General features: G+C 30.7%; 1 protein-coding gene across 2 annotated transcripts in view; it reads left to right on the forward strand.

The window, feature by feature from the left end:
* LOC148283936 (uncharacterized) overlaps positions 1-17,595 on the forward strand; it is a 62,827-nt gene extending 45,232 nt beyond the window's left edge. For both annotated transcript variants that reach the window (XM_088242902.1, XM_088242903.1), the window contains exons 3-5: positions 11,551-11,792; positions 16,032-16,836; positions 17,050-17,595. In XM_088242902.1, coding sequence (XP_088099028.1) covers positions 11,551-11,792; positions 16,032-16,836; positions 17,050-17,268 — 1,266 coding nt within the window. In that variant the 3' untranslated portion in view covers positions 17,269-17,595. The remainder of the gene's footprint in view (positions 1-11,550; positions 11,793-16,031; positions 16,837-17,049) is intronic.
* The last annotated feature ends 3,968 nt before the right edge of the window (positions 17,596-21,563 follow it).

Genomic DNA, 21,563 nt, shown 5'->3' on the forward strand with positions numbered 1-21,563 from the left:
GAAAATATAATTAAAAATAAAATAAAACAACTATGTTTTTAATCACAAATATTTTTTTAAATTACTTATTTTCGCCCAAAATGTGTGGTTAAAAACAAAGTTCTTCTATTGTTATTATAATTAAGATGTCATATAATTAAATTATAGGGAATGAATACCCACAATGTTAGTTCTTTAACTTTGCATTAATAAACAAATTTTTTCGTGATTTAAAACAAATATCACTATACAATTTTAAAGAAAAAATATTTATATATGCCGATGACATTGGACTAGTCTATTAAAATCAAACTGCAGTATTAACAAACAATGACATAAACAAAGACCTAACTGTGTTTGCTAAATGGACAAACACAAACTTACTTACATTTAATGAAAAACAATGCAATATTATCCATTTTGAATCTAGAAAAAAAGTCATAAAATAGATGCATGCATAAACAAAGAACGACTTATTGAAATTGAACATTTTAAATATTTAGGACTAACAATAGACAGACAATTGACATGGACAACTCACATCAATAATGTAATTAGCAAAATAGCAACATTATCGAGTCTTTTTTCAAAAATCAAAAACATTGATCAAAAAACGGAATAAATTCTTATGTATGAAGCCTAAGTCAAATCTAAAATATGTTTGTAACAACGAAGGGGTTCAGGAAACCAAAATGACATAAACATACTACAACGACAGCAAAATAAAATATTGAAGCTAGTTTATGACCTCGCTTATCTAACATCAACTAAAGAACTCTCAAAAAAAAACTAAACGAGTCAATGTTAATGCACTTTTCAACTAGAATCTTTAATTTCATTCTAATTTATTGTATTCATAAGTTAGTCACTGATATCATTGTTTACAAAGAACTAAAACTAAAAAAAAAATGCAATAAACATAGATATAATACAAGAATATCAAGGACAATGGAGACTAATAAATCAGGGACTGAAATTATACAATAAACTACAAGACAAAACTAAACAAAAGACTCAGACAAACTTTTCAAAAGATGTAAAAAATATTATCATTAACATAATATGAATTTTTAAAAAAGAAATTGTTGTTTTTAAATTAATGTAATCTGTAAGGGTTTATAAATAAATATAAAAAAACCGGGAGCAATAGATGATATTCGATGCGCCAACTTTCTTTTCTCTCCATTACAATAGATGTAACATGTCACAGTGACGTCAGAAGCATGTTTGGCAAAGACCCCCAAAAAATAAAGATCTACAACAATGGGAATAAGAATACGAGTTTTTTTATAAAGATTCTACGGTAAAACATATCTGTCGTTATGAGTACATGTCAAACATTACAGTAGTTATTTATTTTCAAAAATCAATATATCGGGTGTTAACATAAATTGCGTCCGTTGTTTTTACAAATAAAGAGAACAAGACGACACAACAATAAAAAATTACAATAAATTGGTCAATAATAGGTTTTGCTACATTATTTTACAACAAATTCGTCAATAACTTAATTCATAGAATTTTCATCCTACACTGTTCAAATATCGGGAGCAACGTTGGCAGTTCATTCCCTCTATTGAACGCGAACAGAACGTTTCGAAAATACTCACTTTCGTCTACCTGACATAATATTTTGAAAGCTTGTAACTAAAAAAGTAATATTTGTAACGTCAAGGCAAACACGACATTTCGACACGAGCAAACACGACATTTTGTTTTACTTTTGATACTCATTTTTAAAATTGGAAAAAAGGACAAAACTTATGTTAACACCTGATATAATTTAAAGTATGAAAAGGTTCTTTTTACCAATTTTAATTTTAATTATGATGATAGTGCACGAATAATTTAATATTTTTAATTAATAACAAAAACGCCTGTTACAAAAGTTAACGCCATTTAAACCTTCAGATAGGTAGCTTAACCTAAAGACTTTAGTGCATCATAAATATTCAGCGTTCAAGATTTGTGGAGCAGGAGCAGCAATAAGGGTAGGTTATCTGAAAAACTACCTACCCTTACGTATTTCATCCTTTGTCAGAATCCAACCTACGCCCACACGCAAACTGATAAGAACTATTATGCAGAGAAAACATTGTCATGTTTCTGAGACGCTCGGGATAATTTAAAACTTTTTATCTCATATAACTTAAAGGGTACTTAGTACAGCCTTAGAAATTAAACAATAATGTTTTTTTAAAACATTTAAAAAACCCTGAAACATGTACACAATTAAACGCTTAATTTTTGTTAATGTGTTTTTCCTGTGTCCTCTCCCTGTCATTCAAACTCCTTACCAGATCCCACATCTATTGCATTCAGTATCTTTTTAAGTTAAGTATTATATTAATATTAATATTGTTAGTAAATCATACGTTATACATTTTAAATCATTTTGAGCACAAAGAAACTTAGAAGCAAACGTAGGAATCTCCTTTGAGAGTTACTGAGATTTATTGTAAAAACTGAGATATTTGCAAAAAAAATTGAAAAAATAATAATTTTGAGATGTCTAATTATGCTTCCCAAACTCAATTGAGAATGCTAAGTTTCCGGTATCAAGTAGCATAATTGAAATCTGTTTACGCAAGATTTGGGGAAGGATTTAAATTTCGCTATTATTTAGGTAGGGGTGCTTTTATGGATAGTTTATTTTGGCATCAATAACTAATTTTTCGTTTTCTGTGGAGATTTCTAAGTTTGCTTTTAATACCCTAAATTGCAAAAATTGGTAAGTACAAACAAAAACCCTGACCAGTCTACACCACTCTCTTTTAAGTTCGTTGGTAGAAAAAGCTCAAAACAAAATGCCCACTCTATGTATAGGTCGTATATCCGTGTTGTCCAAATGTTTATTAAAATTTATGTTCACGCAAAAAAAATATTTGTAGTATTCTTCAATAATATGCATGCTTCCACTTTTTATTTTGCTGTATCCCAACTCAACACAGGGCTCTTGGCCTTACAGAGTTAGGGATACATTATACATTTTTGGAAATGTGTATCTTTATTTGAATAAATAAATAAATTGGCGGCCTCCGTGGTGTAGTGGTCAAGACGCTTGACTTACGCACGGAAGGTTCCGGGTTCGATTCCCGGTGAGAACACAAAAATTACAAATGTGATTTTTGTCAAGCCTGGGTGCTCTGTGATGTAATTCACCACTGTAATTAGGCCTCCTGGCCTGTTGTAGTGCAAAAAAAAATGTAAAAAATAAATAAAATATGATATATTCAAAATATTTTTTTTTAAACTGCAAAGAAAATACTAAAGCCTTCCTTAATTATGAAAAATAATTCTAATTTAAGTTGTACGAGTATTTTATATACTTTGATATCATTTATTTATTATTTCATTTGTTTTACTATGTTTCCTACTTTGTATTTTGTTTTTACTACATATTTTACAGGGTTTTTAAATGTGTTTTTTTTACTTTGTCTTTTACCACATTTTTACTATATTTTTTTTACAATGTAATTTACCATGTTTTTCACTAAATCTACTACCTTTATTTATTTTTTCTGTGTATTGATTTCTGTTTTTTATATATTTTTTTACTGTCTTTAATGAGGTAAATAACCCTTCTTTTTAGACAGTCAAAGCAACTTTGTATAAATGTATACTATTATGTTTATAACATGATAATAAATTATATTTATTTTCTCTACTAATCTGGGGTTGTTCCATGAAAAACTGTTAATGATAAGATTTATTGAGACCGTAGCTAACGAAAACCTTTTTTTTTTTATTTATGATATTTTTTTTACAAGTGCACTCTTACGGAATAGCCACGCAAGTATGTTTTTTAGAAATTGTATTTAGTAATATGTAAAAACTATTATTTAACTACATTTAGGTTCATTTGTAAATATATTTTGTTTGTAAAATGTGTTGTTTTTTTAAAAAATAAATTAAAAAATAAACATTTAAATGACTGTTTAACTTTAATGGCTTTAAGATGGCTTAACCAAGGGCTTAAAAACTAGATTTTTTAGTGAAAACAATATAAAATTACAAAATTATAACAAAATAAAGCCTTATTAGCTTCATTCAACAATGTTTGAGTTTGTCCAAATGCTTGCAGGCTGGCTGGATTTCCTCCCTAGAGACTTATCAATATTTAAATTTATTACAAAAGAGAGGGAAAACATATAAGCTTAGCTAATAAGGTTTTATATCATTTCAGAAATACAAAACTTAAAATAATCACAGCGATGAAAATAAGATACATAAAAAAATTAAAAAACACATTATTTGGTTAAGTTTAATAGTATTTAAACAAATATATAAAAATTAAAAAAACTTTGAACTTCCTCATTTCAAATTTTTTTCTTTTTCTTTTTTGATTATTTTTTTTTTATATAATTTCACGTACATGGGTCATATATAGAGTTCTATTATAATACGTATTTATTTACAGAAACATACAGTATCCGACATAATTGTTCATTCTGTTTTCCTGGAAAACCCACTTTACGTGATAATGGAAACACTTTTATTTTTATGTGTAATAAAGTTTTTCTAAAAGAATCAACAATAAATTTAACAAAGTATTTTAATTGTATATTCATATGAACAAAATACATACAACATTTTCTATGCCCACTAAATAAGCTCGTTTTAGTATCTAACAATACTGAATACTTTTTTTATTTCGCGAAGGTTTTTTCCGTATTAGCTGATTTTTTTCATTTCGCTACTTGACTACAGAAAAGCGAGGTTTTTGTTCTGCTTGACATATTCCAGCATCCATCTTAAGTCGCCTATGTATGTAGTGCCTTTTACTGTAGAGAGGTCCTTTACTGGTTAGGCCAATTTGCCTAACCAGTAAAGGACCTCTCGACTTTCTCCATCAAAGGAAATATCTTCTCAAATTTCATTCTCTCTTCTTTTCACTGTCAATACAAAATATTTTTGTAAGACCGAAAATCTTTTCGTACAAAAAAATATTTGGTTTATCACATACCAATGCAATATACCGAATCACATATCGACTTTACTCGGTAGAAAATGCAGAACAAGTAAGAATCTCTCAAATATAGACTGAAAATGGGTATTTTGTGTATTTTATGTATGAAATTTTAATGTAATGTAACGAATTTTTTTAGATGGTTGTTAAATAATTACAACTTGCATTACAATCAATAAATACAAAAATAATAACAATTTCAACATTTTTGTTTCATACTTTAAACGCCTTATATTATATAAATTTGCTTATTTAATACATAGTTAAGTTTATAAAAAATAATGGGTAGCAGTTATACAAAGGTTTAAAACGTAAGGTAATAAAAACATAGTTAAAAATATATAAAAAAAGTGTTATTTAAAAGTACGCAATTTGCTTTTTACAAAGTGTTATTTAATATCTAAAAGAATAAAACCGAAAAAAAAAATGCACGCACATATGTAAAACAAATAAAGAAATGTTATTTCATCAATATAATAATTAAGTAGCAAAAGAGTGGCTAATTTAAACATTGTTTTTAATTACTTTTTATTTTGTTCTTTCCGTAATTTTTTATTTGATTAACGCAGGCGAAGTATTGAATATATCAAAAAGATCACAATTTTTTTTGGCATTTAGATGTTATCGCACTAACGCATAACGGAGAGAACTGAGCATAATTTATTTGAAATAATTTTGTGTAGAAAGTACATCTGGTGGTCTTAAATGGAATCCTAAAGTTTATTTTATTTAGCAAGCATGAACAATCTATAACATTATTTACAATATTGTGTAGTGTGACAACATCAGCTACTATGCATCTAGTTGAAAGGGGAGATATTTGCAAATTTTGTAGTAATAAATCATACGATATCTTAGAAAGGGGTAGACCCATCTTATAGTTAACGTATCGTGGGAACTTTCTCTGGATTCTCTCTTAGTTATCTATATTTGCATTATAAATAGGTGACTAGATTTGAGATGCATATTCTGTGTGTACTACCGAGTTATTACTGTATCTTCAACCACCTGAGTACATAACAATATCCTATTTCCCGTAGCGCTGAACTTCCTCGTTCACTTACATTTGCAGCATCTGAAAACATTGTCATCTTGGAGTAACTTTTGTACAGTTTGGTGATAACGGCCTTGTATTTGAATTCCACTCGGGCACAGAATACAAATCGTCTCATTTCCCTCTTTTCTGTTTGACCTACGGCCTTTGTGGTCCCTTTGACAAAAGAGATATCCTAGAATACATTGAATTCCGACCATCCGACCATCCAGACACTTAAACACTCCCTGTTAAACAACTCTATATACGAGTATGTGAGGTGAAATTCACTATTTCCAATTTCAAACGGATTGGATCGTACCACCCCACACGGCACGATATAATTACCTGGGGAGAATTGATATTTATTGTGTACTTTTTAACAAACCCACTAACCTGTAGTACACCATGAGACTGACCAATCTGTACTTCATTGAAATTGTAGGATTAAGTAGGAGTACCTAGTTACTATGCCCTAATACTACAAATAAAAATAATAAGACAAATAACAAATTACAATAGAGATGGAGAACATTTTAGAGAAGGGAATGTCGAAATCTAGGCATCTACAGGGCTTGTGACCTGTCATTAGCTGGTTTAAGTGGCCACTTAACACACTGGTTACATTCACCATTCTGCCTATATTTGAACATCTATATTCCTTCAATTCTTCTGTCTGTTTTTCTTACCATTTTTTTTCGTTTTTAAAACATATTTATGTTTTTTTTATTATTACTATAGTGAGGTAATGACACTCACTGCTCAAGAGATGGTGCTGCGGTGCCAGTCATAACAAAAAAAAAAAAAAAAAAAAAAAAAAAAAAAAAAAAATGTACAGTAACACACCTATCAACCCATTTAACAAATCAACATTGACACCAAGATCACCTAAACAGAACGAGGAGAGAAACAAAATCGTCAGATCTCTCTCAGAGGGAAACTCTGACCCAGAGGAATACACAAAAAGCCCAGGCAATGATAGCTCCCTGCAAGGTGAAACTTTGGAAACGTCAAATATGTATTACCAAAATCCCCTGATTGAAGCCCGCACGTTTATACAAAATATAAAATCAATAATGTCAGAAGGGAAAATGAAGTTTTCAGTTCTTCAACGAGACAAAATAAACGCAGAAACCGATAACCTATATCACATTATAGCAAAACTAGTATCAGAAAATGCGGAAATGAGAGGAGAATTGAAGATTTTAAGGCCTCTGACTACTCAAATAGTAAAAAATATATCGGAAATAAATGAAAAAATCAAAATATTGAATACAAAACCAGAACAAACCAATACTACGTACTTTAACCAAACTAAAAAAGCGGACCCAATGATTATTATCAAACCAAAAAGCGAGCAATCAGCTGAGACAACGACAAAGGATATTAAAAAACACATCGACCCTGTTGAAAAGGGAGTAACTGGTATAAGAAACTTGAAAAAAGGATCTATATTTATAACATGTAAAGGGCAAGAAGACACAATCACTATGCGAGAAGAAGTAAGAAGAAAATTAGGAGACAAATATGAAGTAAATATTCCAGAAAAGAAAAAACCAATTTTAAAGATCATTGGCCTAACCGAAAAACTCGATCCAGAAGAAATTGAGGAAAAAATCCAAATACAAAATAACTTTGAAGCAAATAGTAAAATTTCAGTTAAGTATATAAAAGAGATGAAAAATCGTAAAGATGAAACATATTTTGTCGTTTTTCTGGAAGTAGACGGAAAGACGTATGAAAAGATGCTTCAGAACGAAAAAATCAACATTGGATGGGATAGGTGCTCAGTATACACACATTTCTCTATACTACGTTGTTACAAATGTAATGGATATAATCACAAAGCCCAGCATTGCAAAAACAACAAGTCCTGCTCTAGGTGCGCAGGCAATCACAGTTATAGTGAATGCACCACTGAAGCAAACAACCATAAATGCATAAATTGCAGAAAAGTAAACGACCGACTAAAGCTCCAGCTCAATGATAACCATCCATCATGGAGCATAGAATGCCCCACTTATAAAAGAAAAATAGAGGCAGTAAAACGGAAAACAGATTTTTTAGATTAAATTCAGGGAAGATAAGACATGAAAAAAATAATAACATTAAAATTCTATACTTTAATATCCGAGGAATCAAATCGAAAATAGATGAGCTTAATATGCAAATAGCAAACATGAAAATTAAGCCAAACATAATCATACTCACTGAAACTTGGCTGCAAGAACATGAAACAAACACATACAAAATAAAAAACTACGAAGCAGTGCACTCATGCAGAAATGGAAAAGGAGGAGGAGTATCCATACATATAGATAATCAACACGATTTTAAATTAGAAAATATCGAAGCCTATAAGGAAAAAAACAATATCATTAAATTACAGGTAATAGACCCAAAACTCACAATATATGCAATTTACAGGCAACCTGGAAAAAATAAAATAAAAGACTACATCGAATACCTCGACCGAACACTAAATAATCACGGAACTGAAAAAAGCATCATTATCGGAGACCTTAACATTAATTTACTAGACACACATAACGACGTTAAAGACTACATAAATATGCTTAAAAGCAAAAACCTAAAAATTATCAACCGAAAAACTGACAAAGAATACACCAGAAAAAACCAACGAGGACAAAATTCAATAATAGATCATGTAATAACAAATATAAAACCAAAAGAGAAAATAGAAGTTTACCTTACCGACACCCCACTAAGTGACCACAGACAAATAGACATACAATTGAAAATACCACCAAACAATCCCAAAAAAAGCCTACAAAAGTATGCCTCTAAAAAAATTGACTATGCAAAACTTAAAGAAAACATAACAAAAATAACAAATCATCTCAACATTGAAAGTTTTAAGGAACTACAAGAAATAATTCAAGAAGAAACGAGACAAAACACAAAAACCACCATTAAAAACTATACAACTTCAACTAAAGAAGGCTGGAAGACAAAAGAAATATATAACAAAATTAAAACAAGAGACCAACTGTATAAAAAAATGCAATACTTTCCATCATTTACCCAACAATTTAAAATTCTGCAAGCAGAAGTTAGAAACAACATAAAAAGAACAAAAAAAAAACACTTTGCTAGTCGCATAAATGAAACTAATGGGAACAGTTACAAAATATGGAAAGAAATTAAAAACATTACCCAAGAAAATGATACCAAAAAAACTAACATATCTAAATTAAAAAAAGAAAATGGTGAAGAGACTCAGAATGCAAAAGAAATAGCCGATATAATAAACAACTATTACACAAACATCGGAAAAGAACTAGCAAGCACTATAGTAAATCAAAATACAACCAAAACAAATTTTAGAAAAATAGAATATGACGCAGAAATTTACTTAAGATATACGAGCAACAAAGAAATCAGCAAAATAATAAACGGGCTCAAAGACAACACATCACCTGGCCATGACGAAATAAAAGTTGTTACAGTCAAAAAAATAAAGGAAGAAATAACCACGACAATAGTGAAATTGATAAATAAACATATAGCAAACGGAAGCTTTCCAGAAGTAATGAAATTAGCAAGAATAACACCAATTTACAAAGGAGGAGAAAAAAACTTAGCTTCTTACTACAGACCCATTGCAAACTTAACCATTCTAAGTAAAATATTTGAAAAAGTGCTACACAATCGATTATACCAACACCTTGAAAACCTTAATTTTATTGCAAAAGACCAACATGGATTTCAAAAAAGAAAGGGTACCTCCACAGCAATGACATCAGTTTGCAACTTTATACAAACCAAAATTGATAAAGGAAATACAGTGACTGCACTCATACTTGACTTCAAGAAGGCATTTGATACAGTCCACATAGATACCCTTCTAGATAAACTAAAACATACAGGAGTTAAGGGACAAGCTCTCAAAATATTTAAAAACTATCTACAAGGAAGAAAACAGTTTACGAAAATTGAAGAACACAAAAGTGAAATAACAACAATGCAATTTGGAGTACCTCAGGGATCAATATTAGGACCATTGTTTTATATAATATACATTAACGACATAATACACAGTGACATAATGGGAAAAAAAACAATCTATGCGGACGACTTAGGAATTTTATATGAAAACAAAAATGACATTGAAACGACTAAAACCATCAACAATGACGTGCAAAAACTATTAGAATGGACAAACAAAAACTTCTTAACACTAAATGCCAAGAAATGCAATATAATACATTTCGAAACACAAAAGAAGAACCATAACATGAACATAAAAATAAACAACGAAACTCTTAAAGAACTAGAACATGTGACTTACCTAGGACTTACAATGGACAGACAATTAAAATGGACAAAACACATAGACGGACTCACTAAAGTAATGGCATCACTACATAGCCTCTTCTACAAAATTAAAGATTTTATATCAAGAAAAGAAAAAATTATGATGTACGAAGCCTATGTCAAAAGTAAATTGAGTTACATGATCGCCTTCTGGGGAACTGGTAACAAGACAGACATAACAAGAATACAAAGACAACAAAATAAAATTCTTAAACTAACATACAACCTACCCTACCTGACCTCTACGACTGAACTGTACAAAAAAACACACCAGTTTGACATAAACTACTTGACTAAAATTGAGACCTTAAAAATTGTGCACAAAATAACACTGGGAAACATACAAGACGACGACATAATATTAGTCAAAAATGCTGACATACATAAATATAACACCAGACAACAAAAACACTATCATATTGAAAAAGCAAAGACAAACACAGGACAGTCAAAAATACTACATAATGGACTTAAACACTACAACGACCTACCTTACTACTTGAAAACTTTTAATGGAGACAAATTTAAAATCAATCTGAAAAAGCACATGATGACTGAACTAACTAGACTAGACGAGACATAAAATGACTAGACAATATTAAATTTCTAATGTAACCCTAACGGGTTTTTTAAAATTATAAATAAATAAAAAAAAAAAAAAACGTAAGAGCGAGCGGAGCCACGTAGAACGTTACAATCGGTAGGAGGCCAAAAATATTCCCTCGAACGGCACTCAGATTCAGACATCTTACTTTGTATTAAACTCTTTTTCTATTTTCATTGGTTACCATCAAGTTATTACAATTTTTATGTTTGATTTACCTATGAAGATTCTCCGTACGCGTGTAATTAAATAAATTTAAAAAAAGAATTTGCTGTAATTTAACAAAAATTATAGATTCACATAAATTTTACTTTTGTTAGATCAAATTATGGTTAGGTTAATCTATTATAATGCTATCACTTTGTTGCGTGTCAAATAATATGAAAAGATACATTTTAAAGTAATACTAAAGTATTCGGCATTTTTTTCTAAGGGCAGTTGTATTTTGGTCAATAATTAGTTTAGGCATTAGCTGTCAAATATATCTTATTTTTGTCAGACCGTTTCTCTCCACAGCTGGACATAGACTTTTTCCAAATCTTTCCACGTTTTTCTATCCTGGGCACTCGGTTTCCCCCCATGGTAAATATATAATTAGGTAAATAAATACACAAATGTAATTTGTAGGTTTTTGGTGACACGGCTCCCGCGCTGTCCGCGCCTCCCCCGAAGACTGTGTCCGCGTCTTTCACCAGTTCCTACCTGCCCGTCACCATGCAGGTGCTCGCCCATCTCACCAACCAGATGACCTTCGAGAACCTTCCGCCTTCTGACGCAACCTCCACCACAACTAAACAGCCAACCAGCTCCACGACAACAAGCAAGACTACCAAGGCGACTAGCCAGACAACTACAACTGAAAAACCTACGTGAGTGTTATTTTTTCTCATTTCAATAATAATAATACGGTACATATATGTTTTCTTTGAGAAGTTACCTGATAGGCTCAAATTAAGGAATAACGACCATGCGTTGTCCATGCGATGATTTTTCTTCACCGAGTATCAAACATCTGTTATTTCAGTGCCCATTTTTCAGTTTACAACGTCATTATCTTGAAGCAGAATGCAGAAAAAATGGAATATCCTTAACAGATATCCACACTTTCGTTAAAAGGAGTTATCACGCGCCATTGTTTTTGAACTTTGCAACAATGGTGATTGGACTCATAAAAGTAATAAATCAAAATCAGTGATCGAACATCCCATTTCCAAGACAAACAAAAACGTTTTTTCCGAGTACCTTAGCCTTGTACATGACACGTAAGGCTACTAAATACAGGGGTCCAAATATATATTTTTTTTAAATAACAAACATGTTGTTTTTTTTGGCTTATTTCGATAGACAAATAAAAAAATAAATGAAAATCACTGAATTTCCTCATTCGTTCGTAAATAACGCGATAGCAATGTTTTCCCTACCCCCAAGAGAGCGTTTAAAATCGCACTGCTGATGTTGGTTTGTGGCAAACCCTAATCTCCATTTATTCCGATCCTCAGCAGTTATTCGAACTGATCATATGATACTCGTATGTAGTTTTTTTTTTTAATTTTCCGTAGTACTCTCGGTGGGTTATCTTATTTATTTATCTATTTTACAGAAACATACATTCAACAATGATTAAATGACGTAATAAGGATTAGGTTTTTTTAATTTTTTATTTCAATATACTACAAATATACTGTACATAATTGTAAACTTGTGAATAAGCAAACTCATTCTGGGGACAGCAAAGTTTCTAAATAAAAATCATACATATTTAATTATGGTACAACAAAAGGGTGTGTGTGTGTATACCTTTGTTTCGTACCCTCTTCCGTTCCTTCCAAAATATGTAGCACCTATGTGAGAGATTTTCGTGACACAAAATGGAGTCAATCGATTCGGCACGTCACAATTATATATATATATATATATATATATATATATGTATATATATATACATATTTATGTATATATATATATATATTTACCCATATATGTTTTAATTAAAGCAATTGAACATTGAACTCTTTAACTCTAAAAAGACTACAAAATAATTCCTTTACGTGCGGCGATGTAATATCGTGTTACCACGAGCAAATGGCGGAATATTCTAAAGCTAAGACATCTGAAAAAAAAACATGGAGACATACTGTTTAGTATTTTTTTCCATAATTTATAAAAATAAACATATAACTAAGCCCTGTTATAGCAGAATATCATCAGACGTTCCTAGTATATGGCCTGCCTATAAACCCGTATCTACTTCAACTTTATTCACACCACATCTCATACTTCGGTCAAACTGCAAATCCAATCATTTCACTATACATACATTACGAGAGAAAAATACTATAGCTTGAAAAGACAAATGAACATAGACAAGATTTTTCTTAAAATTAAGGCAAAGTATTAGAATAATATTCATGTTTTTTTATAAATGAACACCATAGTTTAAGATTTTGATAAAAAGACAATTAAATCCTCGGTCACAAAACAAAGTAAAACTTAACCGAAGAAATTTAATTGATATTTCTAATAAAATCATGAAAGTATTAGAGTGTATCAGTATCACGATGGTTTTTTCAAATATTTAACTGTGTTAAGTTCATTAAGAAATGTGTGGTTTTAAAAAAAAACTTATTTAATGTTCACGTGCCATAGATTGTAGTCATAATAAGATATTATTGTTTATTTGTGCCTAGAATAATATTCCATTAAATCAATACTGTATTTTGTAGTAAGCTCATATTTAAGTATTTATACCTGGCAATAGATGTCGTTAATTCCTACATCCAATGAGGAAGTTCATTGCTACAGGATATTGGATATGAAAAAAAAAAATCTTACACGCGGTAAAAATCAGTGTTTAATTTTACGGCAAAGTTTTTAGAAAACATATATTTAAAAATCTATCAAATTTAACTCCTTTGAACGACGTCACTAGTTCTCCGAAATCAACACCTGATAGAGCGTTTCCATGAATTTCCTGTTTCCGGGAAGCCAACTGACGAATCGGCAGAACTGACAGACGAGAACTTAATACGTCACGGTGGAGTAATTGCAAAATCAAAAAAATCGTAGCGCTGTTAATATGATACATAAAAATAGAAAAATGAGAATTCGGCCCATGATAATCTACTATTTTTTTTAAGACACTGAACTTCCCCATTGCACGAAGTGGAGATAAAGTAACAGCCACCAGACGTTAAAGAACTAGAATATTAGGTTTGATTTACAGTGAAACATTTTAATTATCTTTATATATAATTCCGCTGTACGTGTGATGTCACTGAACTTCTTCTAAACAGCTTAACCCATTTACGTGCGGTTTTTAGAGAAATATAGATCTTTGCGCTGTGCGTGTTCGTAGATATTATAATCTTCAATATAATGTGTGAAAAAAGGGTAAGGAGAATATATGTTTTATTTATCGATCTACCAGGGTTGCACTCGAGGAGAATGCATTTACAAAAAAAATGGAAACATGTCGTTTGTTTGTGTATAAAAAAAGTTTGTTTTTGAATGTTTACAAACAGCATTTGTTTTTTGTGGAACTCAATCAGATTCTTTCCTTAAATTCCTTATAATTTCTACCGATTCATTTATTTTTACTGGATTTTTGGTAATACTAAAATAATATTATACTCAATATATTTTTTAAAATCGTATTCCTACACCCCTCCGTTTGACCGGAGTTTGGCGTTTACAAAAAGAATGCCATATTTGAAAAAATATTTATTTTATGTTTTGGAATTCAACCATAAACAAGTACCTAGGTACCTACTTGAATTCAATATTTGAATACAAACAATCTTTACTTTTGGAATTTAATCACAAACAAGTACCTAGGTACCTACTTATCAATAATAAGTCTTTTGCCAACGTTCGGGCAGGACAACGTCTGTCGGTCCGCTAGTATATTTATATTTTTTTACAAAAATGAAATAAAAATACAATTATCATCAATCCAAATTTTACTCATATGTTTATCTAGGTTTTTTCTACATTTTTTACATTATTTCAGAATGATCCAATACACATGGATAATATTTGTATATTTCTAGTCCTGACTTCCTTGATATCTTATTTTATAAAATTTTAAGGACCTACTTGTATTTCATATATTATAAATATAAAATTACTTCCAGATCAATTCGTAAGAATATGATATCCCTATATATAAAATTATATTGTTGGAGGAAAAAAAATCAGTATGAAATGTACAGTGCGTTCTATTGTTCAATATGCTATATTATGTGCACGTTTTGGTGAATCAAGTGAACACACAAATTTCGTTTGCCTACTAACACTAGTAACACGATATTCTAGTGTGCGTACTAATACACAATAGAATATTATATTCGAAAACTTTCTGTCACACACGTATAAACAAAAGCCATCAATATACATTTCTGAAAAGCGAGCTGCGATACCTGAATATACATGTTCATTAACTACTAAATTTATTAAATGATGCTTGAGATCTATAATAAACAGACGTGTGTACCTACATCAAAATAAGGTTCCCTTTTTATATTCCTTTTTAAGGCCTTCTACCAGGATATTTTCTTTTGTAGGCTGGCAACGTAATCCAATCAGTTTAAAATTAAATCTATTATTTCATTTATAACATTAAAGTTTTTTTAAATGATTACCTAATCGGAATGCATTTTTGTTACTGCAAACATTGTAATTTGTAAATATGTAGGTATGTAATTTGTTTTCAGCCGATGTTATCATATTTTGATAGAAGTTCTTAATAAAAAATATTGTTAAAAATGTAGTTTTATTTAAACAATTGTTTTATAGCCGTTTCTAAACCGAGAAAAATACATTTTCATTGGATTTCACATATTATATTAACGTAGTAATTACACTCCTTTCGATTTTTTAATGTTCATCGACAGTAAAATTATTACCAATTATTTAAGTACTTAAATTTTATGACTATTATTGTTCTAAACCGCTGTATCCATAATATATACGTTTGGTAAAAAACTAATTTACTTAACGCAAAAATATTCTAAACCAAAGTATTCGTAACAAGAAATAATTGATGATATATAAGCCTAGGTGCGTACTTTCATTACAAATTATTTCAATGTAAAATTATTTTTTTACAGTACTGAGGCTGCCGAGTTGACTACACGGCCTCATAAGCCAGCAAACTTTGCACCATTATCACCACCACCAATACCGAAAGGAGCCGAATTCCCTGGAATATATACAGGTCCAGAAGCGAGTCTCTTAGTTCCCCCAATCGTCCCTGGACTCTACCCGAGCGAAATATTCCTACCGCAAGACACAGAACCTGCAGTTCCTGTCATTAAGTCTCCGTACCCACAGCACAGTCCTCACTATATAAGAGATCCTTTCCCGATTCAAGAAGCCCATTTTCCTGTAGTGTTATTCCCATCACACACATACTTTCATCCGAAATCTCCCAATTCAGAACCGATGTTCCTTCCTGGGATTTATGGACAAGACTACAATCAACCCCAGCTATACGGAGATTGGCTCTCGAAAGCCCGTCAAAGCGACGACGAAGAAAGCTTCTCTATTTCAGATGGATCCTTCCCAGATCTATCCTTATTACCAGTTCAAAATGAAAACAACTTCAAATACAACCCGTTAGAACTGATGCCTGACGAACTTTCTGATGAAAACTTACAGTATCTTGCTCCAAACGTAAGGGAATTGATCAAAGGAATCAACACAGTACAAGATGTAAAAAATCAGAATAAAAATAATCCTTCTTCAAACTATCAATCTATTGAAGAACTGTTTGACAACGCTGAAGAACGTAAAACTTTCGGAGAATGGTTAAAACTGAGGAAGAGTGTTACAGCGCAAAGCTACGTGCACATGATACTGCTTTATGACATGTTGAGTAGGGATGCAAAGACGCAGAAACTCAACAATTATAATGTAAGTAAAAAAACATGTTTTTTAAAGCAGCTGTGTTTGTATATGTTGGTAGATAATTTATTTCTTCTGTTCTTGCGAGGGAATTCATTAGCATGAGTTGTAGTTTAAAGCAGATCGAAGTATTTTTTATATTGAGTTAAGTATGCAAAACCTTATTTATTTTCACAAACAAGCTTTAAACTTACTATAATTTATTGAATGCGCTTTTTCTAGGGCTACTCAAAAGAGCTGTTAAAGGACCTTAACGATTTGAGCAAAAACACCGCAACAGAACAACTAAAGGTGGTTCTGGAGAGAATGGTGGCAAGAGGAGACTGCAAAAATGATTTCGCCAATAACCGCGCGAAAGATCTTGCTATAGAACTCACAAAGCCAAACAGTAAAACATCCATGGAAATCAAGAACTTAAAACCTCTACGTTTCTTAGAATAATATAAGTTGCAATAATATCAAATAATTAATATCATATTTTTGCTCTCAGATACTTGTCTACTATAATCGTAATTTGAATGTTTATTGTTCTTTTAATATATTATTACTGGTTCTTGTGACTAATAAATTTTCCTTTGGGTTCATTTTTGTTCTCTTGTCAGGACCAGTATGAAAAGCAAAATTTGAATATTTGACAGTTTTTAGGCTAAATTGCCGAGTATTGAGTTATGGTTAAATGGATTTCCGTGAAAATATATAATATTATAGTAAAATTAGATGACGAATGATGATCATTTCTAAAATAAATAAATGAAATTCCAAATTGTATGTACTCAAATAATTTATTGAAGTGATGCCCATTTTATTATTTTTGTAAAACAAATTTTACAAAACAAGCCAACAATTAATGTTTGTCTGATATTTCAAAAATAGTGAAACTACATTGTTTTATTATCTGTACATATCGTCGCTGGAAAGGAAAAAGTTACTAAACGACATGTAAGAACCTCGCAGAAGAGTCAATAAAAGCATTTTTTTTCATTAATAAAGAATCTTGTATTTTAATTTTTAATACGTATGTATAATTTTTTTTTATTAATAAAAAAAACTTAATTGGCTCTTTTATAAGGTTGCTGCATGTCGCTTAGAATTTTTTTGCTTTCCTGCGCCGATACTATTTTTTCACATATTATAATTAACTTTTCTACATACCTCTCTATGTACATTATGCTCGTGTTTAGAGAGGGAGTTCATTTAACAATTTATATTACGGATTTTTTATAATATTAATTAAAACTTTCATAATATTTCAGATCTCAGTACCAACATCATTCTTAGTAGTTCAAGTTCATGGGCATGGATCGCTTTGTTCTTGTTGTGTCACAATAAGCTATCTATTTGTATTGATAACCTTGCGGTCTAATAGTCATCGCGTTTGGCTACCATACAAGAGGTTTCGGGTTCAATTCCCGATGAAGTTGACATGAATATTTATTTTAAATGATGATTCAGGTACAAGAACTGGAACCTGAATCGTAATACTGATCATCTTACCTTATAACCTAACTATAAAACTGGCGTTGCTATTTTTATTCCTGCCAGTTGTCAAAAAAACAAAAAATATTTTTTCTTGGGTGTGGCAGTGTATTTTTCATTTAACTTACTTCCATATCCTCTCTTTCCCGCCTGTTGACAAGTCTGTAATATAAAAACTTTGCGGGTTATTCATTTTTCAGATAATAAAATATACACTGCGGTTGGTGTAGTAATGCAGTGCTCTACGCACCATTATGTTTTTTCCAAACAAGAATATATCTCGTATCTTTCTTTGCCTGCATATTACGTAATAAATCTCCTTTTTTTTCTTGTGGCACGTATACATTACAAATATCTTTATATATATAATTCCTTCATACGTGTGATGTCACTGAACTCCTTCTAAACGGCTAAACCGATTTACGTGCGGTTTTCAGATAAATATAGATCTTTGCGCTGTGCGTGTTCGTAGATATTAAAATATTCAATCTAATGTCTAAAAAAGAAGTAAAGAGCATAAAAGTTTTATTCATCGATCTACCAGGGTTGCATTCGAGGAGAATGCATTTACAAAAAATGGAAAGATGCTGTTTTTTTGTGTGTAAAAAAAGTTTGTTTTTGAATGTTTACAAACAGCATTTGTTTTTTGTTGATCTCAATTGGATTCTTTCCAAAAATTCTTTATAATTTCTACTCATTTATTTCTTTTACTGGATTTTCGGTAATACTAAAATATATATATTTTTTTTTTTAATCGTATTCCTACATAAGTACGCCCCTTCTGTTGGTGAGAAGACCGGAGTTTGATGTTTTCAAAAAGAATTCCATATTTGAAAAAATATTTATTTCATGTTTTGGAATTCAACCATAAAAAAGTACCTACTTAAATTTTATATTTGAATATCAACAATTTTTAGTTTTGGAATTTAATCACAAACAAGTACCTAGGGCAAGCCAACGTTCGGGCAGGACAACGTCTGTCGGGTCAACCAGTTTATATATATAAATGTAAATATTCTTGTGAGATGGTAATTACAGTATTTTTTTATATTTTTTACTTGTTACGTACCTATATTATATTATACTGTTCCAAAGTGAGTATTTTAATTCATAGGAATGCTGATTTATACATTTTTATTTTTTTTAATATTTTTTTTTTAGAAAAAGAAATATTTACGTTCTTAATTCATTTTGAGGGCCATTTTCAACGAGTTGTAAATAACTCACTATTAGAAAATGGGAATCAAGTTGGGGTTGAGTGGAACTCGAACCGCGGACCTTTGGTCCGTGAGACCGAGACACTAGTCACAGGACCACAACCCGATTCAATTTCATTACCTACCTTAAGTTTTACCTTAAAAAAAACTGGTTTTTCTCGTTTTATATCATATTAAAATTATTGCTTTTTTCCCAATGTCCATACTCCTTTTTTTAAATGTACCTACTGAAATATCCAAATGCCACCATTTGAAAATACATTGAATTTAGGTAGGTAATACAAAAGAACAATTTTATTTTAATACATTTGAAAAGGATATAAACTACGAAATAAAATCCTATTACTTTTCTTTCACTCACTCGTTCATTAATTTACAACTCAACAGAGACTTTTCCAACAAATGAAAAAATTACGTCACGTGATCCTTTGGCACGTTGGTATTTATTTACACGGTGGAGCGATACTTCAAAACATACAAAAAAAATAATTTATTAAATGTTTTTTTTATTATTCTTTTCATAGTTTTTAACGTAAAAAAAAAAATAAAAGGTTATGTGTGATTTGAATTTTTTTTATTTTGCTCTATAAGAAATTGTATTTGCTTTTACTTTATATTTATTGTTTTATTTGATTACAATCCTTCAAAATGAGATGTCAAATTGGCGAAAGTGAGCATTTTTGACGCGTCGTGTTTACGTTCAGGGGGAATGAAGCTGCCAAAGTTGATCGCGATATTTGCGCAGTATACCTGCACTGAAGATGCTTTGAACTATTGACTAAGTTGTTGTAAAATAATGAAGGAGAACACATTATTGACATTAGTCAGGCGCTGTGCCGCAGTTGGTAAGATGGCCAACTGTGAAACTGGAATCGCGGATTTGATTCTCGCCAGTTGCAAGAAAAAAATCCAAGAAAGAGTTTTTTCTCAGTTGGTCTAGGTGTTGTGGTGTATTTTTCCTCCTTCCATATCCCCTCTATCCCACCCGCTGACAAGCCTTGAAATAGAGGCTAAACGGGTTATTCCTTTTATTTTTTTTTAACTGTTCTAAAACTTTAATCGGGTTGTGGTCCCGTGGCTAGTGCGTGGACACATGGATCAAAGGTCCAAGATTTGCACCCCACTGTACCACAACTTGATTTCCATTTTCTGATAGTGATTTATTTACAACTCGTTGAAAATGTCAACCAAAATTTAAATAATTAGACAAATCAAAAGGATGCAAAGATTTATTTTAATTATTTTTTTAAAGTAAAATAATGAAGGAGAATACATTATTAACTAATTTTTTATTGTTTCTTCTAGTTTATTTGAAAAAAAAACGGACACAACTTATGTCAACATCCAACGTAATCCTATTTGTATAAATATTTTTTTTCGGTGAAAAGGGGGATGATCAAAATGTTGATTCTGTTCACAGCAGCCCGTAAAATTAAATTAGAACGAAGCGTAAATATTTATTGTGTCCAGACTTATAAAGAATACAGATTTGTGTATAAAAAGAACTAGAACCCTGGACGAGTGTTTTTGATTCTAGGCTAGATTGGGTAGAAACCCTAAAAAGGTAAATCGAGTGGGGATAATTATTCTTCCTCGTAATGTTGGCGACTTCATTCCCCGTTTTTCTTTCTTTTTTTTTTTCATTTAATTTTTGTACATAATGTTAATTGTACATTAGCGAGCTTATTGCCAAATGGCAATTTCTTCGAACCAATCAATAAAATAAAAGTTTTATTTTTATAACTCAAGTTAAAAACATATTCAACATGAAATAAAGATAAAAAAAAACTAAGATATTTCAAATTAGAAATAAAAGTATTTGTATATAAATTACCTTAAAACAATATCATTACTCAATAGGAAAAGGGAAAAGGGAGGAAAGGAGGAGAGATTAAGGAAGAGAAAGGAGATGTTTCTTCAGACGTGATTTAAACAGAGATACTGTAGTAACATATTTGATGGTGGATGGGAGATAACACAGTTGAGCGGCATGGACACTATATGAGTAAGAAAAGAAAGAGGAATTGTGGATGGGTATTAAGA

The sequence above is a fragment of the Micrasema longulum genome, unplaced genomic scaffold (genome assembly GCF_059751315.1).
Source record: "Micrasema longulum isolate JH-2025_06_02 unplaced genomic scaffold, ASM5975131v1 h1tg000177l, whole genome shotgun sequence".
Classification (NCBI taxonomy): Eukaryota; Metazoa; Arthropoda; class Insecta; order Trichoptera; family Brachycentridae; genus Micrasema; species Micrasema longulum.